General features: G+C 52.4%; 1 protein-coding gene across 2 annotated transcripts; it reads right to left on the bottom strand.

Annotated features, from left to right (window-relative positions):
- Positions 1–948: 948 nt before the first annotated feature.
- On the bottom strand, positions 949–18,244 carry CLN6 (CLN6 transmembrane ER protein). 2 transcript variants are annotated; one of them, XM_078448797.2, is made up of 7 exons: positions 18,120–18,244; positions 11,215–11,329; positions 6,622–6,720; positions 5,387–5,575; positions 5,039–5,094; positions 4,124–4,246; positions 949–2,515 (listed from the first exon to the last, which is right to left on the bottom strand). In XM_078448797.2, exons 1-7 carry the CDS (start codon positions 18,227–18,229, stop codon positions 2,245–2,247), a joined length of 963 nt encoding a protein of 320 aa, XP_078304923.1. In that variant the 5' UTR covers positions 18,230–18,244; the 3' UTR covers positions 949–2,244. The 2 variants fall into 2 exon arrangements, with proteins under 2 accessions (XP_078304923.1, XP_060474172.1); XM_060618189.3 differs by lacking the exon at positions 18,120–18,244 and adding an exon at positions 17,599–17,808.
- Positions 18,245–19,444: the final 1,200 nt, after the last annotated feature.

Genomic DNA, 19,444 nt, shown 5'->3' with positions numbered 1-19,444 from the left:
AGATCGAGCCCTGCATAGGGCTGTGCTGACAGTGCAGAGCCTGCTTGGGATTCTCTCTCTCCTTCTCCCTCTCCTGCTCTTTCTCTCTCTCTCTCTCAAAATAAATAAATAAAAACTTAAAAGAAAAAAGAAGTATTTCTAGGGAAACATTTCCAGGAAACTACCCAAAGAGATCTCTGTTAAGAGAGACACCAAATTTCCAAGACTCTAATAATTTGCTGTGATTTCTTTTCCATTCTAAACATTCACTTTCGTACCTAATTTTTTATTCACTTTTTCTTGCTTTTTGTTTTTAATCAAGGGCTCCCCAAGTTGTATAAGCTTCAGCCCCCACACAACCAGGCCCGTGCCTGCTCACGAGACCTCCAGCAAAGCTGTGCTGTGGAGAACAGGTCAGAGGCAGGGCTGGAAGGAGCGGTGTCCTCGAGGCGAGGAAGGAATCAAATGTGGCTGCCGGGTAAGTGGAGGCAGGGCCTGTGATGGTGCGAGCATCTCCTGTCCGGTGTGGCCCTTCCTGTGTTGTCTGGTAACAGTAGCCCCAGCCAGTCCCTGGTGGCTGTGTGGTGTGAGACCCGGAGGGAGTGACTTGCCCAAGGCTCAGTGCCAACCCCCAACACACCAGCTTCCCCACCCCTCAGAGGGCACCCTCTCTGTTTCGGCCTCTGGGACGGGCTGGCAGCATGGCTGGGAAGCTCGATGTGCCATCTCTGAGAGGCAGGCCTAGAGATGCCCTACCCTGGCTCCCCACCCCCCCCCCCCCCCACAGCCCCCAGACTCCTGTGAAGAGAGCTAGGACTGACTGGGTCCCACTGAGTGGCATGGAAGGCCAATGAGCAGAGGCAGCACCCGCTCTGAGCCACACAGGCCTCAGACCAGTCACTCCCTCCCCTGCTCCAGGGGACTCCCTCCTGCCTCCCCAATTCAGCAAGAAGCAGCCACCAGCCAGGCTTGGCTCCACACTGGTCTTTATTGATACCTCTCTCCACCCATCTGACCAGGGACCGGGGGACCTCTAAGGGGGCTGCAGAGGGACCCCAACATGAAAGGAAAATCGGAGGCACGGGGCTCCCTGAGAACACAGGAATGGAGGCAGGGCCCAGGGAGAGACTCACAAGCTCACAGAGCCAGCGCTGGCTGGAAAATGGGGCTGGGGGGCCGGCAGCTGTGTGGGCAGACCTGGCCCCGATGCCTGGGGGAAGGTGGGCCCCGGGGAGATCCTGCTGGGAACGAAGCCTCCCTTTTCTGGGAGCGGGCCCGCCAGCAGAAGGCAAGAGATTCAGGCTCAGACAAGGCCTCCGGGAGAGAGTCTCCAGCTCCCCCCAACATCTCCCAAAGGCCCCTGCCCCTATAATGGGGCTCAGGGAATACTGCAAGTGTTTGAGAACTCAGCCTTCAGCTGCAGTTCAAATGCCCGGGTCAGGCGGAGGGGAAGGGGTGCTACAGTTCTGCTAGGGGGCAGGGATACAGCTTCTGGCAGAGGGAAATGGCTGGAGAGACCCCAAGATCAGGCTGTGGTTAGGGGAGAGGGCTGGCCTCTGGCTCTCCAGGGGCAGGGGGCAGGGCGCTCAACACTCCCTGTGACCTGAGGTTGGGTGAGGTCTGTCGCGTGCGTACCCTTCCTAGGGCAGCAACAGAAGGGGACGACTCAACCATCCCAAGGCTGCCCCAAGAGGGGCCTGCAGCCGGCCCACTGACGCACTTTGGGCCCATGCTCTCAGCTAGCGCACGCGACGCCTAGAGAATGGATGTGCTTCCTCAACAACACCCAGAAAGTTATCGGAACCTTTGTGATCTGGCCTTCGGGGTCAGGGCGGGTCTGAGGGGTGAGCCAGGTGGCGGGTGACGTGCCCAGTCCCCTCCTTGCTGCCGCCCCACCCACCAGGCGTCTCCGGGATGGCGACCAGAAGACATCCCGGGAAGAGTCCAGTCAGGTGCACAAGAAGGCAGGGCCCAGACCTCGGCCTGGACACACTGCCTAAGACGACATCCCATCCTGAAAAGATCGAAGCCACAGAGAAACTTGATCCAAACGGTCGAGTATTACAATGATGCACTCTGCACACGCACACACACACACACACACCCGTCCGTGTGCAAGACGCCTACCCCCACCAGTGTTGTCACGATTGCACACATGGATGGACACACGTGTGTGCATGCACGCAAGCACCCGCCCACCACACTCAGACACTCTCTGTGGCCCGTCTCCCGCCAGGCAGAGCTCCAGCGGCTGGTGCCAGGGACTCAGTGTCGGCTGCTGACGTGGAGGGTGTAGAAGGCCCAGGGCTCAGGGACGTAGATGACACCCGGGTACTTCTTCCTGAGTACAGGGTCATTCCACAGCCAGGCGACCCACAGTGCCACAAGCAGGAGGGTGAGCGCAAAGGAGTAGAAGAGGAAGAGGCCGTTGCTGTCCAGGAAGAGGCGCTTCCGCTTCTGGTGCAGGACAAGGGCCAGCATGGCGAAGAAGGTGAAGATGAAGAGGAGGAAGATCTGGCCCTCGGTGACCAGGTACCTGAAGGGGCCAGGGGGTGAGGGGAGGCGGGCGGCATGACAGCTCTGTCCTGCCTGGCAGCCCTCCCTGGACCCTCATACCAGGCTGCCCTCCCGCTCAGTCAGGGTGGCTCATCTCACGAGAGGCCCAGGGAACCACGCTACCCTGAGCCCAGCCCACGGACAGCATATTTGTTTTAAATGTTGAGTTCGTTACCAACGTTTAAATAACAGGTTAGCTGCAAATGTGGGTTTCTGGTTTCTTTGGTCACATTAGGCCTATATTCCCGCATGACAACAACCAATCAGAGGATAAAGCAGCTGTGCCCTTTGGAGAGTGCACGGTTCTGCAGTTTGCCACAGTCCCCACCGCTCACTATTGCCTCACTTGATGCTGCTTGATGCATTTCTGTCACCAGCTTGGTTCCTAGAGGCATTTGAGTTTGGGAATGCAGTTGTAATTTACAGGCGTTGTCCTCACTGTCTCCTCAGGGGCTGGGACAGTCTCAGACCTCCCGGGGTTCTCTGCAGCTCCTAAGGCAGTGCCTAGCACACGGCCGGGGCATCTGAGAGGCTGTCGCCTCCGATCCCCTGCCTCGAGAAAGAACCACAATGCTGACCCATTCGGCTCAAGGAATTACACAGCTCTGCAACTTTGTGGCTGTGTGGCCTTGGGGGGATTTACATGATATCCTGGGGCTTCTGTTTTCTTACCTGGAACGGGGACATAAATGGCCCCGTCTCCCAAGAGGTAAGAGACCTGACGAGAGCTGTGCACACCTCTTACTTGAGAAAGCATGCTGCTGCTCCTATGCGGCCGTCTCTGCACTAACACAGCAGTGGGTGAGGACTGGGCAGGAAGTCCTCCCCGAGCCGAACCGCTCTCCCTCTTGCTGTGGTTGCCACCCATTTCTTTTTAAGCCTGTCCTTAGGGGGCACCCTCTTGGTGAGGCGGGGACAGACCCTGCAAGTGGCTTGGAGCTGGCCCTAGGGAAAAGTGGCTTTTTTCATTCTGAGGCAAGCTTCCCATCAGAGAAGGGTCCAGTCCTTCCTAAGACACCCATGATCCTCGGGTGGAGCCTATCCTCGGGTCAGAATTGAGAGGAAAGGGAAGAGCCTGGCTGAGGCCTGAGTCTACTCTCTGAAATGGGATGAGAGCGCCGGAAGGCACAAAGAAACCAGACAAGAAGCTCCGGAGGCCATGGACTTCCCCCCTTTATCTGTCCTTGTCCCCTTCATAGTGCTTTATAGTTTGTGAAGTCCCTTTCCCTCCTTCTAGATCCTCACCATCCTGTGAGAGGGAGACAGGCAGGTATTGTCCCCATTTCACAGAGGAGGAAACTGAGGCCCACAGGGCTCTATGGGCTTGGTGTTCGAGGTGGAGTCTATTGGGACCGCGGTGGCACTGGAGTTCTGGGAGGTAGGGCAGAGGGGCATGAGGCCAGAGAGACCATACTTGGGCCTGGCTTCCTGGTAACAGAGAGGGGACCACAAAGCACAGTCACAGTCCCCACTACACAGGGGAGGAAGCAGGAACCCAAGGAAAGTCATGGAGCAGGACCGTGGTCAAGAGCACATTTTTACTACCTGGCTCACTGAGCGCCCCCGCCCCTTCCCCAGGTCCACTCACCAATAGTACAGGCCACTGGGCATCACCAGGAGCAGGGCCACCCCCGGCGCTGAACTCTCGGCTTTGGTGGGAGTGAAACAACCACTGAAGTATATGAAGAGGATGAGGAAGAAAGGGATATACCTGCAACAGGGAGGCCGGTGCCCGTTTTAGAAGAGGACAACTTGGTTCTCTTGGCTGTTGAGTCCAGCCTGTTCTAAACGGGCCCTGGAAACTCGAGTGTAGGCCCGGTGTGACAGGAGCCAGCCACCGCACTCAGGAGGGAGGCCACCGGGTCCCAGGCTTGCTGGCCGCCCCCCCCCCCTCCCCATCGAACCCCTCCCCTGGCCCGGCTCCTCGTGTAAGGCAAGGGAGAACTGACGGCTGACTCCGAGGGGGGGATGGGGGATGGGGGAACCTGACTCTCCCGCAGCCGCGCACATCTGGGAGGTTTCCGCCGCCTGTGGGGTGAAGGGGGCCCTCCCGGGAGTTCGAGGAGCAGGGCACTGGCAGCCCCTCCCCCATCAGGTCCAGCCGGCCCTCCTCGGCTTCGTTCCGATCTCCATTCCCAAAGATCACGTCCTGACACGGTAGGGGTCCCCCTCGGTGCCCTCCCCCCGCACCCCAGCACGGCGAGGGGGCGAGAGTCGGTCCGCGCCGCGCCCCTCCCCCCAGGCCCCGGCAGGGCCCGGGAGGGACAGCCGCTCGCTGCCCTCTAGTGGCCGCCGCGAGCACTGCCGCACTGGGGCGGGGAGGGCCCAGAGCCCCGCGCCAGCGTGGGAAGGGTAGGCCTTTCCAGTGGCTCCGCCTCACATCCAGAGGCTAGTCCAGTGTCCCCGAGGCCCCCGGCAGAGCAGGGCGGGGCCGGGCCCAGGGTCCCTGGGGAGACAGTGGGGCTGTTGCTGCCCTCCTGGCTGAGACAGCCCCATCACTTACCACATGGAGTGGCCCAGGTACTCGTCGTAGTAGTAGAGCAGCTCAAAGGAATCGATCTGAGGGCAGCAGGGCACGGCAGGTGCTTCAGGAAAGGTGCTGGGGCCCACGCAGCCCACCCTTCCTCAGGCCTCCCCCCAGCAGCCCTCTACTCCAGGGGGCCCAGGTGGGAGCCAGTCAATGTGCCACTTCCTGAAGTGTCACCAGCATCCTAGCTTGGTGGGTCCAGCGCCCTCACCCAGCAGAATGCCTTTAGCAGGCCAGGCACAGTGATGGGTGGGGCGATCTCTTTGGCCTCCAGGACAGACTGTGCCCACAGGGCTTTACGAGTACTGGGGGAGGCGGCCTCACCAGTGTCTCCGGCTTGAGGTTCTTGATGATGGGATTCTCACGGACAGACAGGTGGTGCTGGTAGCCACTGAAGAGCAAGCGGTGGTTCACGGAGTCGCCCACCAGGTGGATGCTGGCCCCCATGACGAAGGTGATGATGCTGACGTAGATCATGGAGCGTGGCAGGGTGCGGGGGGACCGCTCGATGAGCTGAAGTCGGAGGGAGGCCTGGCTCAGCCTCTACCACAATAGGAAACGCCCCTCTAGTCCCTCCCTCACGCCTGGGGCGGGATAGATGCGCCATTTGAAGAGTCACTCAGAAATTGACTTTAGCAGGCCAACCAGGCCTCCAGAGTCTCATATGATCCCTGTGGACCCAGCATGACCTGGGAAACAGCACCCCCTTCTCCCAGAGAGGAAACAGACTCAGAGGGGCTAGCTCAGTGCCCAAGGTCACACACCAACCGTGTGTAGAGGCAACAGCTAGGCCTTCAACACAGGCATCCAGGCCCCAGACCTGGCCCTCTGCCGGGTCCCAGGTGTGCCCCTGGGTGGCTGGGCTGGTTCGATGGCATGACCCTCTGATTTCTGAGCCACTGGTCCATGGTAAACACAAAGAAAATATCAGGTTTTTTTTTTTTGGGGGGGGGGATACCTTGAAACTAAATTATTTACCTTTTAGACTCCTCTGAATTCTGAGATTATACCCTTCATACTTTTGGAGATTAGAAATGTCTTTCTAGAAACATAATGATGGGCACAGTAGACAGCAATAATTGTTTTAAGACCCTTTATTTGGATGTTCAAAGCTAGCTCTGTGCTCCCAGTGACTTCTCAAAGTCAGGGATCTCCAGGCTAGAGTATAGGTCACCTTCACTGCGGCCGTTCCTGCCACCTGGACCCTACCTGCCTGCCCAACTGTCCTTGACTTCTCCCCAGGCAACCACCTCAGTCACTCCTTCTGCCTCAGTCTCCCCAAATGTATTTGGTTTCCCAAGCATGGCCCTGTCTTCAGGGCCTTTTGCCTGACCACTGCTCCCACGTCATCCCCTGACGCACGAGAAGGAAGCCCAAATCCAACACCCCTCCTGGGGGAGGCCTGCTCCATCCCTCCATCCCAGCCTTCATCCCCCCGACTCAGGCAGGGTAGGCCTGCTTCCTCCAGCTTCCATGACTCCTAGGGCGTGGTACCAGCTTCCTGCTAGGGGAGGAAGAAATGAGGGTGGGAAGGGAGGGCAGGGAACGGAGGACTGTACCTTGAGCAGAAGGAAGGGCGTGATGATGTTGTAGGCCATGTGGAAGTAGTCCCCCACGCTGGGCTTGTTGAGCGGAAACCATTCGAGAGGGAACACCAGCTGGGGAGCAAGGGGAGGGATGGTGTTCACCCAGGCAGAGTCCCATGAGCCCTCAGGGAGTCAACCCTCTCCTCCTCCACACACATCTAACTCTTTCTGTGATCTCTGGGGATCCTCTTGGCAGCCCTGGGGGACCCAGACAGAGAAACTGACTCCCAGAGAAGATAAATGGATTTGTTCCTGGACGCACAAGCAGATGCAAATCCAGGGCCTGACCCTGGGCCCCTCTCCCGGTGGGTACTAAATAAATGTCCCTGGGGGCTGGTCTGGGAGTTGGAGGCTACCTTGGGACTTAGTGGTGCCACACACTTTCTGGGTGACCCCGGGCAAGTCCTTCTGCTCTCTGGGCCTTGGTTTCCCCACCTGCAACACGAGAGATGTGACCCAGGTGGTCCACTTGGGCCCTTAGGGGTCTGGCACTCCAGGTGCTATGCTGACGAAAAGATCTCCTGACCACTAGGCCCCATGTTCTGGGCCCTGAGCAGATGGACTGCAGACACTGCTTCCAGATCAGGTCAGAAGTATAATTAGGAAACAAAGGAGAAAATATGTGAGTTCTACCACGAAAAAGAAACTTCAGTTCTTTCTTCCCTCTGTTCCCTGAGACAGGAGGCAGGCCAGGACCAGTTTCTCGGCCTGCCATGCCCTCTGTCCTACTGGTCTACCCCTGTGAAGCCTGGCCTTGTCAGGGTCCATGTGAAAGTCCCTGGGCGAGGTCAATACATGTGACGACCCCCCAAACTGTACTTCCAGTGTCTGTTGATTGAGAATACAGGCAATGACCACGCATTTCAGTCAAAAATTTAAATGTTTATCTCTCAATTCAGAAATGCCATGTTGGTGAAAACTAACCTGCACATATAAAAAAACCCCAGGATACAGGTCTCTCTTTTCCTCTCTTTCTCTCTTATTCAGTGTGTATCTCTAGATCTTAATCTATATCAAGATATAGACGTTGGATACATGTACCCCATCTTCCTTATCCACTTACTTCTTTATTCATTTACTGATGGACACTTGGGCTGCTTCCATAACTTGGCTATTGGAAATAATGCTGCCATGCACACAGGGGTGCATGTATCTTTTTGAACTGGTGTTTTCGTTTTCTTTGGGTAAATACCCAGTAATGGGATTACTGGGTCATTTGGTATTTCTATTTTTAATTTTCTGAGGGACCTCCATACTGTTTTCCACAGTGGCTGCACCAATTTGCATTCCCACCAACACTGTAGGAGGGTTAGGTTTTCACCACCAACACATTACTCAGCCATAAAAAGAATCTTCCCATTTGCAACATGGATGGACCTAGAGGGTACTATGCTAAGTGAAGTAAGTCAGAGAAAGATAAATGCCATGTGCTTTCACTTATATGTGGAATCTAAAAAAACAACCAACCAACAAAGAGAAAACGGATCATAAATACAGAGAACAAATGGGTGACTGCCAGAGGGGAGGATGTCGGGGGATGAGCAAAATAGGTGGAGGGGATTAGGAGGCACAAACTTCCAGTTATAAAATGAGTAAGTCATGGGGATGAAAAGTACAGCATAAGGAATGTAGTCACTGATATTGTAATAATGTGGTATGGTGACTACACTCAGTGTGGTGAGCACAGCATAACATATAGAATTGTCGAATCACTATGTCATGCACTTGATGTGACATAAACTTGTATGTCAACTGTACTTCAGTTTCTTTTTTTTAATATTTTATATTTGAGAGAGAGAAGGGGGGAGGGGCAGAGACAGAGGGAGAGAGAGAGGAGACAGAGGACTCGAAGCCGGCTCTGCGCTAAGAGTGAAGAGCCCAATGTGGGGCTTGAACTCGCGAACCGCGAGATCATGACCTGACCTGAGCAGAAGTCAGACGCTTAACCAACTGAGTTACTCAGGCACCCCTATACTTCCGTTTCTTAAGAAAAGATATATACCATGGTGAAGGAGCCACTATCAGAAATGATACCTTATACATACTGACATGGAAAGACAGCCATGATATGTTCTAAAGTAAAGCAAGCAAGCTGTAGAATAAGGTGTAAAGGAAAATCCCATTTGGGTTAGAAAGGGGAAAAGAGTGTATATACGTTTGCATGAGCAGAGAAAGGAGTGGGGTTGCTGTGTCTCAAACCTCCAGGGGTGGGACTGGAAAGGGAGACTCCAACACTTCTTCATACGCCTGGGTATTAGTTGACTTGTTACATACTACTTTTATAACTTGTAAGACTTTGTTTTTTGCGATTACAAATTTGGGACTGCTATGCCTACATTGCAGAAGCTCCAGTGTATATACAAGCTTTTCAAATGTCTACTCTCCTAACAAGCCCACTTAGGTTGCTGGGCAGGGTGGGGAAGTGATTTGCCCTGCAGGAGACCCCCACGGCCTGTTGTGGCTGGGTCCTAATGAGTGAGGGAGCCATGAGCCTGCTCCTGGCCTCATTTCTCCCTCCCCCATGGCAGTTCCTTTGGTCCCCAATATATGGGGCCTTCTTTCCAGAAGGGGGATCAGAGCAGCCAGGCCAACCAGCATTCTTATGAATGAGAGAACCAAAGCCCAGTAGACACTGACTTGCCTAAGGTCACCTACAAACCTGATCGCGAACGCCGACTCAGTCTCTTTTCTTTCTCCCACACTTCAAAACAACATGTACACCCTATGGAGAGTCTGCCCAAAGGAGAAACAGCATCCACCATAAATCCGCTCCAACAGTGCTGCCAGAACAGCTTTTCTTAATCCCCTTCAAGCCTCTGATCCCATGTGTACAAGATGTTAAGACTGTCACTGACTTGCAGTCAGGCAGGATGCCTATCACTTCTATACCTTTATGCTCCTTCAACGTCCCAGGTTGCTCTATAGTATCTATGATTCCTGTTTAAAGGCCAGATAATGTTCTCTGTACTGGATACAAAAAGTTGATTTACCCAGTCCCTATGCTGGACACTGAAGTCACGTTCAAGGTAAGCAACACTACAGGGAACACCATTGGGTATAGAGGCTCTTGTCTTCCTGCTGATTATGTCTTCAGGGCAGATTCTTGGAAGGGGTCTTACTGGGTCAGGAGGGAAGGACACATTAGGGTCCTGGATATACACAAGACAGGAAGGGGGTAGGCTCTGGGGCCAGAGTGCCGGCACGCAGATGCTGGCTCTTCTTCTTGCTACGTGGGTGGCCCTCTCTACCCTTGAGTCTTCCCATCTATGAAATCAAGATTAATAAGAGTGTTGAGTTGAGGATCAAATGAGTTTAAACACTTAACAGGTTTAGAACAGAGTAAGCACTCAATGTATGTTAACCACTATTTCTACCTTAATGTTGTTATTATTATTAATTCAACAAAAGTGCATATGTTAGACTCTTTCTTTTCTTTCTTTCTTTCTTTCTTTCTTTCTTTCTTTCTTTCTTAAAATGTGTATTTGTTTTTGAGACAGAGAGATACAGAGCATGAACAGGGGAGGAACAGAGAGAGAGAGAGACACAGAATCCGAAGCAGGCTTCAGGCTATGAGCTGTCAGCACAGAGCCTGACGCGGGGCTCGAACTCACGGACCATGAAATCGTGACCTGAGCCAAAGTCAGACACTTAACCGACTGAGCCACCCAGGCGCCCCAACTAGGCACTATTCTTTAGGTGCCTAGTTATCATCTTGACAAACTGCTTTCCAAAAGGGCTTTGCTATAGGTCGCCTGGCTGACTCAGTTGGAGGAGCGTGTGACTCTTGATCCCCCGGTCGTGGGTTCGAGCCCCATGGTAGGTGTAGATATCACTAAAAAAATAAATAAATAAAAACTCAAAGGGGCTTTGCTAATTTGCATTATCACTAGCATGTGCAAGGTGTCAGTTTCAGCATTGGATGTTGTTATTGTTACCACCCACATGCAAAAATGAACAATTTGATGCAAGGTGGTACATCACTCAATTTTTCACATTCTGTTATCTATCAATCTACCTACCTACTTACCTACCTACCTGCCTACCTACTTATGACAAGCCAGGAGTTTCAATACTCTTCCAGTATTGATCTCTGTACAGACCACCCTTGTACACTGATGCATGAACTAGCCTTGGAGGGAAGGGGATGGTTTCACAAGATAGCACTAAAAATTACCCGAGGCTCAGAGCCATGCAAAATCAACCTATACTCTTTACCTCCAGAAAAATAATATACCAAGGCTGTGGGGATGCTCTGTTTTCTTTCCCATACCCTGTTGTATGGCTTGGTGATTTGGTTAAACCTGGGTATGGGATGGTGGGATGGAAGAAGGGCACGGTATCACTGTTTAGGGCCACCAGTTCCCCTATGAGAGGAGACAATATGACTATTCAGGCCCCAGATCCCCACTTGTTGGCACAGTCATGAGCTAAAGCACATGAAAGCATCCAGGCCTGTTCTTGCAGTTTACTGGTAGGGGAAGTGCCTTGTCTAAGGTCACTCAGCTAATTCACGTCACACTGTGTTCTCGCTGCTGGTAGGGGCTCTGTCCATAGCTTCACACTCACCATGGCAATGGGGCGGCCAAAGTCCAGAACCCAGTTCTGCAGGGTGAAGTAGAACCAGAGGTCAAAGTGGAAGGGAGCTGTGCCGGCAGCTTCATCAGCCTTGACGGAGCTGTGCCTGGGAAGGAACCAGACAAGAGGGGTCAGCTCTTCTCTCCTCCCATGGGAATCTTCCCCCTGAGATGAGCCACAGAAAGGTATGGGGATTTGAGGGCAAGAGGATTAATTTCTAGAAAATGAGTTTTGCGGGAAATACTGGCTCCGAGGCCAAGGGGGACGTGTCCTGGGAATGGATTCCAGCTGTCCTGGAAGCTTAGCTTCTCTGTGATTCAGTAAGGAAACTGCCAAACAGGTATAATAACCATTGGGCATTCTCACCTATAGCATGATGGGGACATCTAATGGGGCAAAGATGCAAATGTAGCTGGAAAATGTGAATCATGATGATGGATGACAACAGCGAACCTTTATTGAACACTTACGATATTCCAGGCACATCATGGCTGTTTGCATGCATTATCTCATTCAACGCTTTTACTCCTCACAGAAACCCTTTGAGGTTGGAATATTATCCCCATTTTACAAGTGGAAAAACTGAGGTGTAAGATGTTAAGTAACTTGCCCAAAGTTACACAGCCAAATATTGGAGCCTAAATGACTAGGCTCCAGAGCTTGTATTTTTAACCTCTATGCCATCATCATGTTCACAATGATTGGGCCACCAGATGGGCATGTGACCTGAGCTGGACCAATCACAGCCCTTCAGGGAGATCAGCCTCCTAGACCATAGATTCAGATCAACAGTCTCTTTCCCTCCTTCTTGAACCTGGAGGAGGTGAGACTAGGGCTGCTGGTGTACCCTGTCTCACTAATCCACAGCAAGAGCAGCCAGCGGAGACAAGCTGATGCAAGAGACATGGCAAGAAGTAGAACACCATCTGACAACATATCTTTCGATGCCCGTCCCTCCTGCAAAGTCGTTAGCCATCTGTTTTTCACAGATGAGCTGAAGTTCAAGGGCCAGTGCCTATGCCACTTCCTCCAGGAAGGCTTCCTTAATAAGTCTTTTCCCAAAGCCCCACCAGCTCCAGTACAGGGAGTGCTTCATCACTAACTCCCTGTCTAGCCATGACCTCATGGGTCTGGAGCTTTGTTCTTATGTACACCCTTAAGAAGATGGATGGGTTTTAAGGTTCTCTTCAACTCACCCACCACCCCATCAGCGTCCAAATCCTCCCTGAGACTACTTGCACACCTCCAGTGACAAACAGTCTGCTACTTCTTACAATGAGTGAAGTGTGAGTTTTATTGCTCTATTTGTGCCGAGAACAGAAGCTGTGTGAATGGTCCATGTTACCCAGCGTTCTTGGCTCAGTTCCTGGTTGATGCTTAGTGATCACTGGTTGATTTTAAACAATCTTGATTACCAGTTACTCATTGTTTTTACTGGCAAACATTAGCTTAGAGGCATCGTGAAGGTTTTTTCCTCTTCTCAGTGCTACTATGGCGTCCATAACTTTCTGAGATCCCTTTCGGGCAATTCTAACAATGGTCCACAGTGGGCTGGTAGAGTAACCCAGAGGCAGAGGGCCAAGCTCTGGGAGATCTCATCATCCTCTGGTAGCAGGTAAGAGGTGGGGTGGGCCTTTCTTGGGTCAACTAAGCCTTCCCCTCTCTTCTACTGAGTGCCCCACCACTTACTGAGTGCTGAGTGTGTGCTGTGTTAGGAGCTTCACCTACACCATCTCACTGAATCCTCACAGCAATACCAGGAGGTTGTTCCCCTCGTGTGTTACAGGGCTTAAGTGCTTACCCAAGATCACCCGTGTGGTATGGAGCTACAGCAACTATTCCTTTTGTCGGCCTATTTCCCACTCCAAGCTGCTTCTAGTAAGAGATGAGGTTTCCTTAGTCACAGGGAGGGCCAGTCACCTAAGCCAGCCCGGTGGGATGTTTCTAATTAGAGCTGGTGGAAAGAGTCCCTCCCTTTCTGGCACTGGGATGCTAAGGATGCAAATCCAGGGCCATGTGTGACTAAGGGGCGAGCCTTAAAGAACAGCCAGGTGAGAATGAAGCAACCCTGCAGAGAGGACCAGGGGAAAAAGAAGAGGAAAAGCCCTGAGAGTTCTAGGCAACCCCAAGCTAAAGGTTTGGCCACATGAGCCAATACATTCCTTTTTGCTAAGGGTGCTGCCATTCACCCTGGCTTTATGTCACTTGTAACCCATGAGTCCTGAACAGCATAAATTCAAATCTGTGTCTATATGAATTCAAGATCTGTGCTCTAAATAGTTTGCTATCCTGTTTCTATTATAATAAACTATGTGACATATGAGGAGGTCAAGACAGAGAAGGCTCAGTAAGGCCTGGAGCAGTATGCAAAGCTGGCATGAAGGAAGAGAGCCAGGAAGCATGGATGGGTGGATTTAAGTAGGCAGAAAAGCAATAGGAGGGCGAGATCAAAGGCCTGGAGGTGGAAGTGAGAAAGGCACTGCATGGAGATGAATGCCTGGCTTATTGGTGAAGAGGAAGAGAAGGGAGGGACTGGAGGGGCTTTAGACTGAGCAGATACTCAGAAACTGTGAGGATTCATCTGAGATGGGTCTGAGATGAAGGACTGGCTTAGAGGTCCCCACCTGCCCTTCCCCTTAGTGACTATCAGTCAAGGCCTGAAAAAGCAGATGGTGGGAAACTCCAGGTCTGAAGAACTTGCTGGAAGAAAGAGGATAACAGCCCTCAGTGTTTTATTCTGGTAACTTCCAAACTGGGCAAAGAGTAAGATGTTTGGTACAGAGAAGAAAGGTATTTTGAAAGCCTGGGGAAGCACTTGGGTATGGGTCTCTGTAAGCTGTGGATACCTAACAGATACTAGGGGCTCAGTAATTATTTCCTCCTCTACCTAAGGGGGCACCTCAGTTAATGGGAATCCCTGTCATTAGTCCAGCTGGCTTAGCGGGACAGGAAAAAAAAGAGCAGACATAGGGCACTCAACTTGGGAATCAAGATTGGTCAGCATCTGATGGTTTTTTTCTGTTGGGACTCTGACCACAGGAGGAAGATCATGGAGAATGAAGGCCATCCTCTTCCCCAGTCCTTGTCCTGGGGATGAGCAACCTCAGGCCTGTCCCAAGTTCCTGACTACACAGACTTCACAAACTGAGCCCCTGGCCTGTTCCAGCTCTACATCTCAGTCATCAGAAGCTGCTGCTGAGAACACTAGTAAAAGCACAATGGCAGGTAACCCAAGACAAGGATGGCCTTTTCTCTCCTCCACAGCTTTATAAGTCTACCATATGGGGGAACTGATACCATGACAGTTGGGAAACACATAATATACAGTTGAAATATTAAAAGCAGTCAGCATCTGTAGGACTCCCTGGCAGAAAAGGAAGGACTCAGCCAAGGACCCATAAATGGGAACTATAGAGGGACTGATTTACCATAAAGAATGGTAAAGTACCTGACATGAGGGAAAGTTCAAATGAAAAATGAGAAAATGAAGGCAAGTATAAGAGGGGGAAAAAAGAAAGGCAATTAGAAACCCCAGGAAAAACAAAAGCAATATAAGAAAGCATATGGTACTGTTAAATATTCCTTGGCTTTGTAGGGAATAATGTACATGGCTTAACTAATAAAAATATTGTATACTGATTTTTTTCAGAATTTAGAATCCATCCACACACAAAACATGAACACAATTATGACTGAAAAACAGTAGGTAAATACCATTAACCTCGAGAACATGAAAGTAAATCTATAGAGGAAAGGAGCTGGGGAAAGGGTAAGAAAAGCTAAACATTAGGGTAGAGGACTAATATTCACCTTTGAAAAAGGAAGCAAGAGATACTGCCTACAGTTGCCCAAAAAAGAAATAATAGTGTATGCATGTTCCCTGAGGCTAACAAGGGTAACAAAGAGAAAAACTAAAAATAGTTTAAAAACTAAGAATAGATAAAAAAAAAACCAACAACAACAAAACTAAGAATAGATAAAAAGAACCATCTTGTGAATATGGGGGAGGTGTAAGTGAGCCAAATCATAACAGGAAATCGGGAAACATTATCTTAGAAGCTACAATTGATAAACCAAGAAATGGCAGTTGAGCATAGCTTTTAAGAATATAGACTTTAGACTGGATGGCTCAGTCGGTTAAGCATCTGACTTCGGCTCAGATAATGATCTCACAGTTCATGAGTTGGAGCCCTGCATCAGTCTCTGTGCTGACAATGCAGAGTCTGGAGCCTGCTTCGGAATTCAGTGCTTGTCTTCTCTCTCTGCAACTCCCCCCTCCCCGCCCACTTACACACACACACTCTCTCTCTCTCTCAAAAATAAATAAAACATTAAACAAAAATGAATATAGACTTTAGAGAGCACCTAGGTTCATATCCCAGCTTTGCCATTAAACAGATTTTGAGCAAGTTACTTAATCTCTCTTGGGTCTCAATGTTCTCACCTGTAAAAAATAGTAGATCCTATCTTGAGAGTTGTGGTGGAATTATTATGTTCAAAACTTTAGAGCAGGACCTGGTCTGTGGAAAGTGTTACATAGTATTTGTTAATATAATTTAAAAATATGAATTTAATTCTAGTACAAAGAGCTAAAAGAAGGTTGTCTCTGGTGCAAGGGAAAGGTGGAACACAGAACCATTGATTTTTTACTCTAAGTCCTCCAGTGCTATTTAATGATAGGCATTATTATGTTGATTGTGATACAAAAACTCTCAACAGAACAGGTGGAAGCTTGAATGGGCTACCTTGAAAGGTAGTGAGCACCGTGTCATTAGAGGTATGCAAGCAAAGCATGGATGCAGCAGAGGAAATCCAAGCATCTTAGGAATTGGACAGGATGATGGTACCTACTGTCTTAAACAACAATGATACTGAAAATGATCCTAGAGGTACCCAAAGATGGTGGCAGAGATACCCTGGAAGTGAGTCAGCCCTCATGCCATCCTCAGGGAACACCCTGCTGGTAGTGAGCTCATCAGGAATGAAGGGGAACATTACCCCTCAGCAGCCAAAGTGGAATAGTAGGAGCAGAAGCCTTAGGTGTAGACCCTGGGTCTTGCCACTGAGAAAGATACTGCATATGGAAGCCCCGCACATAAGATAAAGTGGTGATCGTATCTGATACCCACACATTGTTCTGATTGGACTTCCACAGTTCAGGGCAGTCAAAGACCCCCAACGTGGAAGGAGATCCAGAACAGAGATGTCCCTCAGTAGCAGGAGAAAGGGCTGCCCTCAGCCAAGTCCCTCAGATTTCTTCCCTCATCCCTAATCATACCACAAACTTCCTAAAATTGACTCTGAGCATACTAGTGCTCAAAAACTTTCTATGGCTCCCCTGTGCTTACAGAATAAAGGCTGCATTCTTAACCTGCCATTTAGGGCAGGAACTAGGGTGAGGCAAGTGAGGCACACAGGGCCCAACATTTAAGTAGGCACAGAGTTGCCACAGAGTGAACATCGCCTTAAATTTCCTTAAATTGGGAAGTCTAGGCTTTCACCCCAGCCCAGCTGCCAGGAAAGGCCCTTCCCAATCAGTCCACATCTCTTGCCGCTCTACACCAGAAAGCTCCAGCACCCCTGCCCACCTGACTTTCCTCAAGCTTTCGCCCTGGCTGGAAGAACTTTTCGTCCCTGAGTCACCTACTGAGTACTCTGAGACCCGGCTCAAGTGCCACTTCCTCCCCGCTGCTCTCCGCGATGACCTCTCAGCCCCTTCCGCACTGTGAGCCCCTCCCGGCTTCACAGCACTGGGCACAGCAGAGGCGCTTAATAAAGGCTTGCTCAACGCAAGGAATGTTTCTGGCCTATAGGACAGGGTGAAGGCAGAATGGAGGGAAAGACTAAATGGTGGTTTCCGTGCCTCTTCCTTGGCCACTCCTGGTCTCAACTACATAAACAAAGAACTTCTTCCCTTTGGAGAGAGAAGGGAGCAGCACAAGAGTGAGAAAAGCCCTCCCTCATGGAGGAAAGCTTCCACACTTCCCTGTCCCTGGCATTTCCATTCTCAGTCTTGGGATAAGGAGTGAGCTTCCCGATTAATACCAGAATCCAAGTCCTATTCAGCTTGTAGGGACCCCGAGAACTTGGAAATGGAGCCCGGGGCGGGCAGCTGAGCTGGGGGCAAGGTGAGCGGAGGTGTCTTGTGGCCCGCCGCCCCCCACCTCGAGTCTCTTGGACCCCTGGAGAGGTCTCCCCAGAGCAGCGACTGTCCTCCAGCCGGCCCGGGCCCGGGGCACCCCCAGGAAGAGAAAGGGAAGTGGAGACGGGGCCCAGGCGCCAGGGCGCAGCGAGGGCAGCCCCCGGGCCGCCCCGGGCTCCTCCAGCGGGGACCCCGCCCCCGGGGGTCGGCTCCCCGCGCCAGCACGCGCCCACCTGGCCTGCAGGAAGGACGCGCCCGGCTGCGCTCCCGCGCCGCCCGCCGCTCCCGGATGCTGCCGCCTCCGCGCCGCTGCCTCCATGGCTGCCCCGCCGGCGGCGGGCGCTGCGGCCCCGCTTTCCAAGTTGGGGAAGCGGTCCCCTGCCCCGGCGGTGGCGACAGCGGACACCCGGCGCGGGGCGGGGCGTGGCGGGCCGGCGGGAGAGCGCTCAGCCCGGGGGGCGCGAGCGGGAGGGGCGGGACCCGGGGCGGGGCCGACGCAGGCGGGGAGGAGGGGAGGGACGCGAGGCGGACGGAACCAGGGAGGCGGGGCGCGCCCGGACGGGGGTAGGAGGTACGCGACCGAGGTGGCGTCCCCGGAGGAGAGCGGGGTGCAGTGCGGGCCTGCGCGCGCAGCGCGTGTGGCCCTGTGGGGGCTGGGCTTTGCTGGGGACGCCGGCGAGGTCTGGGCGGGAAGCTTTGCCTAGGCTGGCCGAGGCCCGGATACTGGTCTGAGTCGGGCCGGAGAAAGACTCACCAGATCCAGATGCCCCCGGGGGAGGAGGCCAGGCGGGATTTCCCTTGTCCTTGGGGATAGGGACGGCGGGGGACGGAGGGATGTCCTCCCCAACTGCGCTGCGCGCCCATCTTTCAAATGGAAGATGTCGCTTTATAAAATGTCACTTCTGTGGTCCGTGACGCTAAGAATTAAATAATGGGCGGGATAAGAGGGTAATACGGAGAGGAGTAGCTAATTGTTTCCAACTTGGGGTGGGGTCGGATGAGTTGGTGCAGATTCCAATTCTGGATTTGTCACTCTCTTAGACTTTGTGGCTTTGGAAAAGTCGCTTGCCCTCTCTCCCACTCAAACGTCTATTAACTCCCCGCTGTGAGCAGGGCACCGTGGGGCCAGAACGCACAAACCTTGCTCTAGTAAGGCTTACATATGGTGGCTGAAGGGAGCGTTGGTAAATGGTGTGGTGGGGAAAGTACTCAGTGTTGTGGCCTCAGAGACTTGGAAGGGTGGGGTCAGACCAGGCATCTGGCGACTTTGGACTTCCGAGCTGACAGTGAAGTCTGAGCAGGGATGGAGGGAACACAGTGAGTGTGGAAGTGTCTGAGGCAGAGGGATCCGCCAGCCAGGAGGCTCAGCATCCAGAGAGAAGCTGGTGTTTGGAGAACAGAAGGAGGTTCAGTGAGAGCAGCAGAGCAAGAGGAGCTGGCCTGGGGAAGGGCGCAGATGAAGAGGGCCTTTGTCCTGGGAAGGACAGCCTAGGAAGTGGCCCCATTATATTTGCATTGTAGTGTTAGGCGGATGAGAGGAGGCAGGACTGGAGACCGCCACGGGGAGTATGTGGTGTGCCCGTGTTCTAGTGAGGGGACTGCTCTGGTAGGAGCCACCGTGGCAAGGAGAGATTTGACAACCTCAGTTGTATGGAGGGTACCATGCGTGTGACTTGGATGTCAGGGGTGAAGAAAGAAGAGTCCAGGCTCTGGCCAGGTTCTGCAGCTGGGTGGATGGTGGAGATGCCCTCTGGGAAGTGGGTTGGAGCAGGTTTAGGGTAAGTGAGACTTCTTCCTTGGACGCATGCCTGAGGTGGGTCGGGAAGGCTGTTGGTCCTGTGGATCTGGAGCTCAGGCCAGATCTGGGACATTGGCAGACTGACTTGCGAGTCCGAGGAAGTCTCACGGCGTCCCTGTGAGAAGAAAGAACAAAGGGCAGATCCCAAGAACAGTCTGCGAGCAGATGGCCTGGGTTTCGATCCCGGTACTGTTCCTAACTTGCCGTGACACTTGGGTGAATTCTTCAACCGCTCCCAGCCTCAGTTTACTCATCTGCAACAAGGAGAATCCTGTTGCATC

The sequence above is a fragment of the Panthera onca genome, chromosome B3, assembly GCF_046562875.1.
Source record: "Panthera onca isolate mPanOnc1 chromosome B3, mPanOnc1 haplotype 2, whole genome shotgun sequence".
Lineage (NCBI taxonomy): Eukaryota > Metazoa > Chordata > Mammalia > Carnivora > Felidae > Panthera > Panthera onca.
The sequence above is the reverse complement of the archived record's forward strand: the minus strand, read 5'-3'. Positions and strand labels throughout refer to the sequence as shown.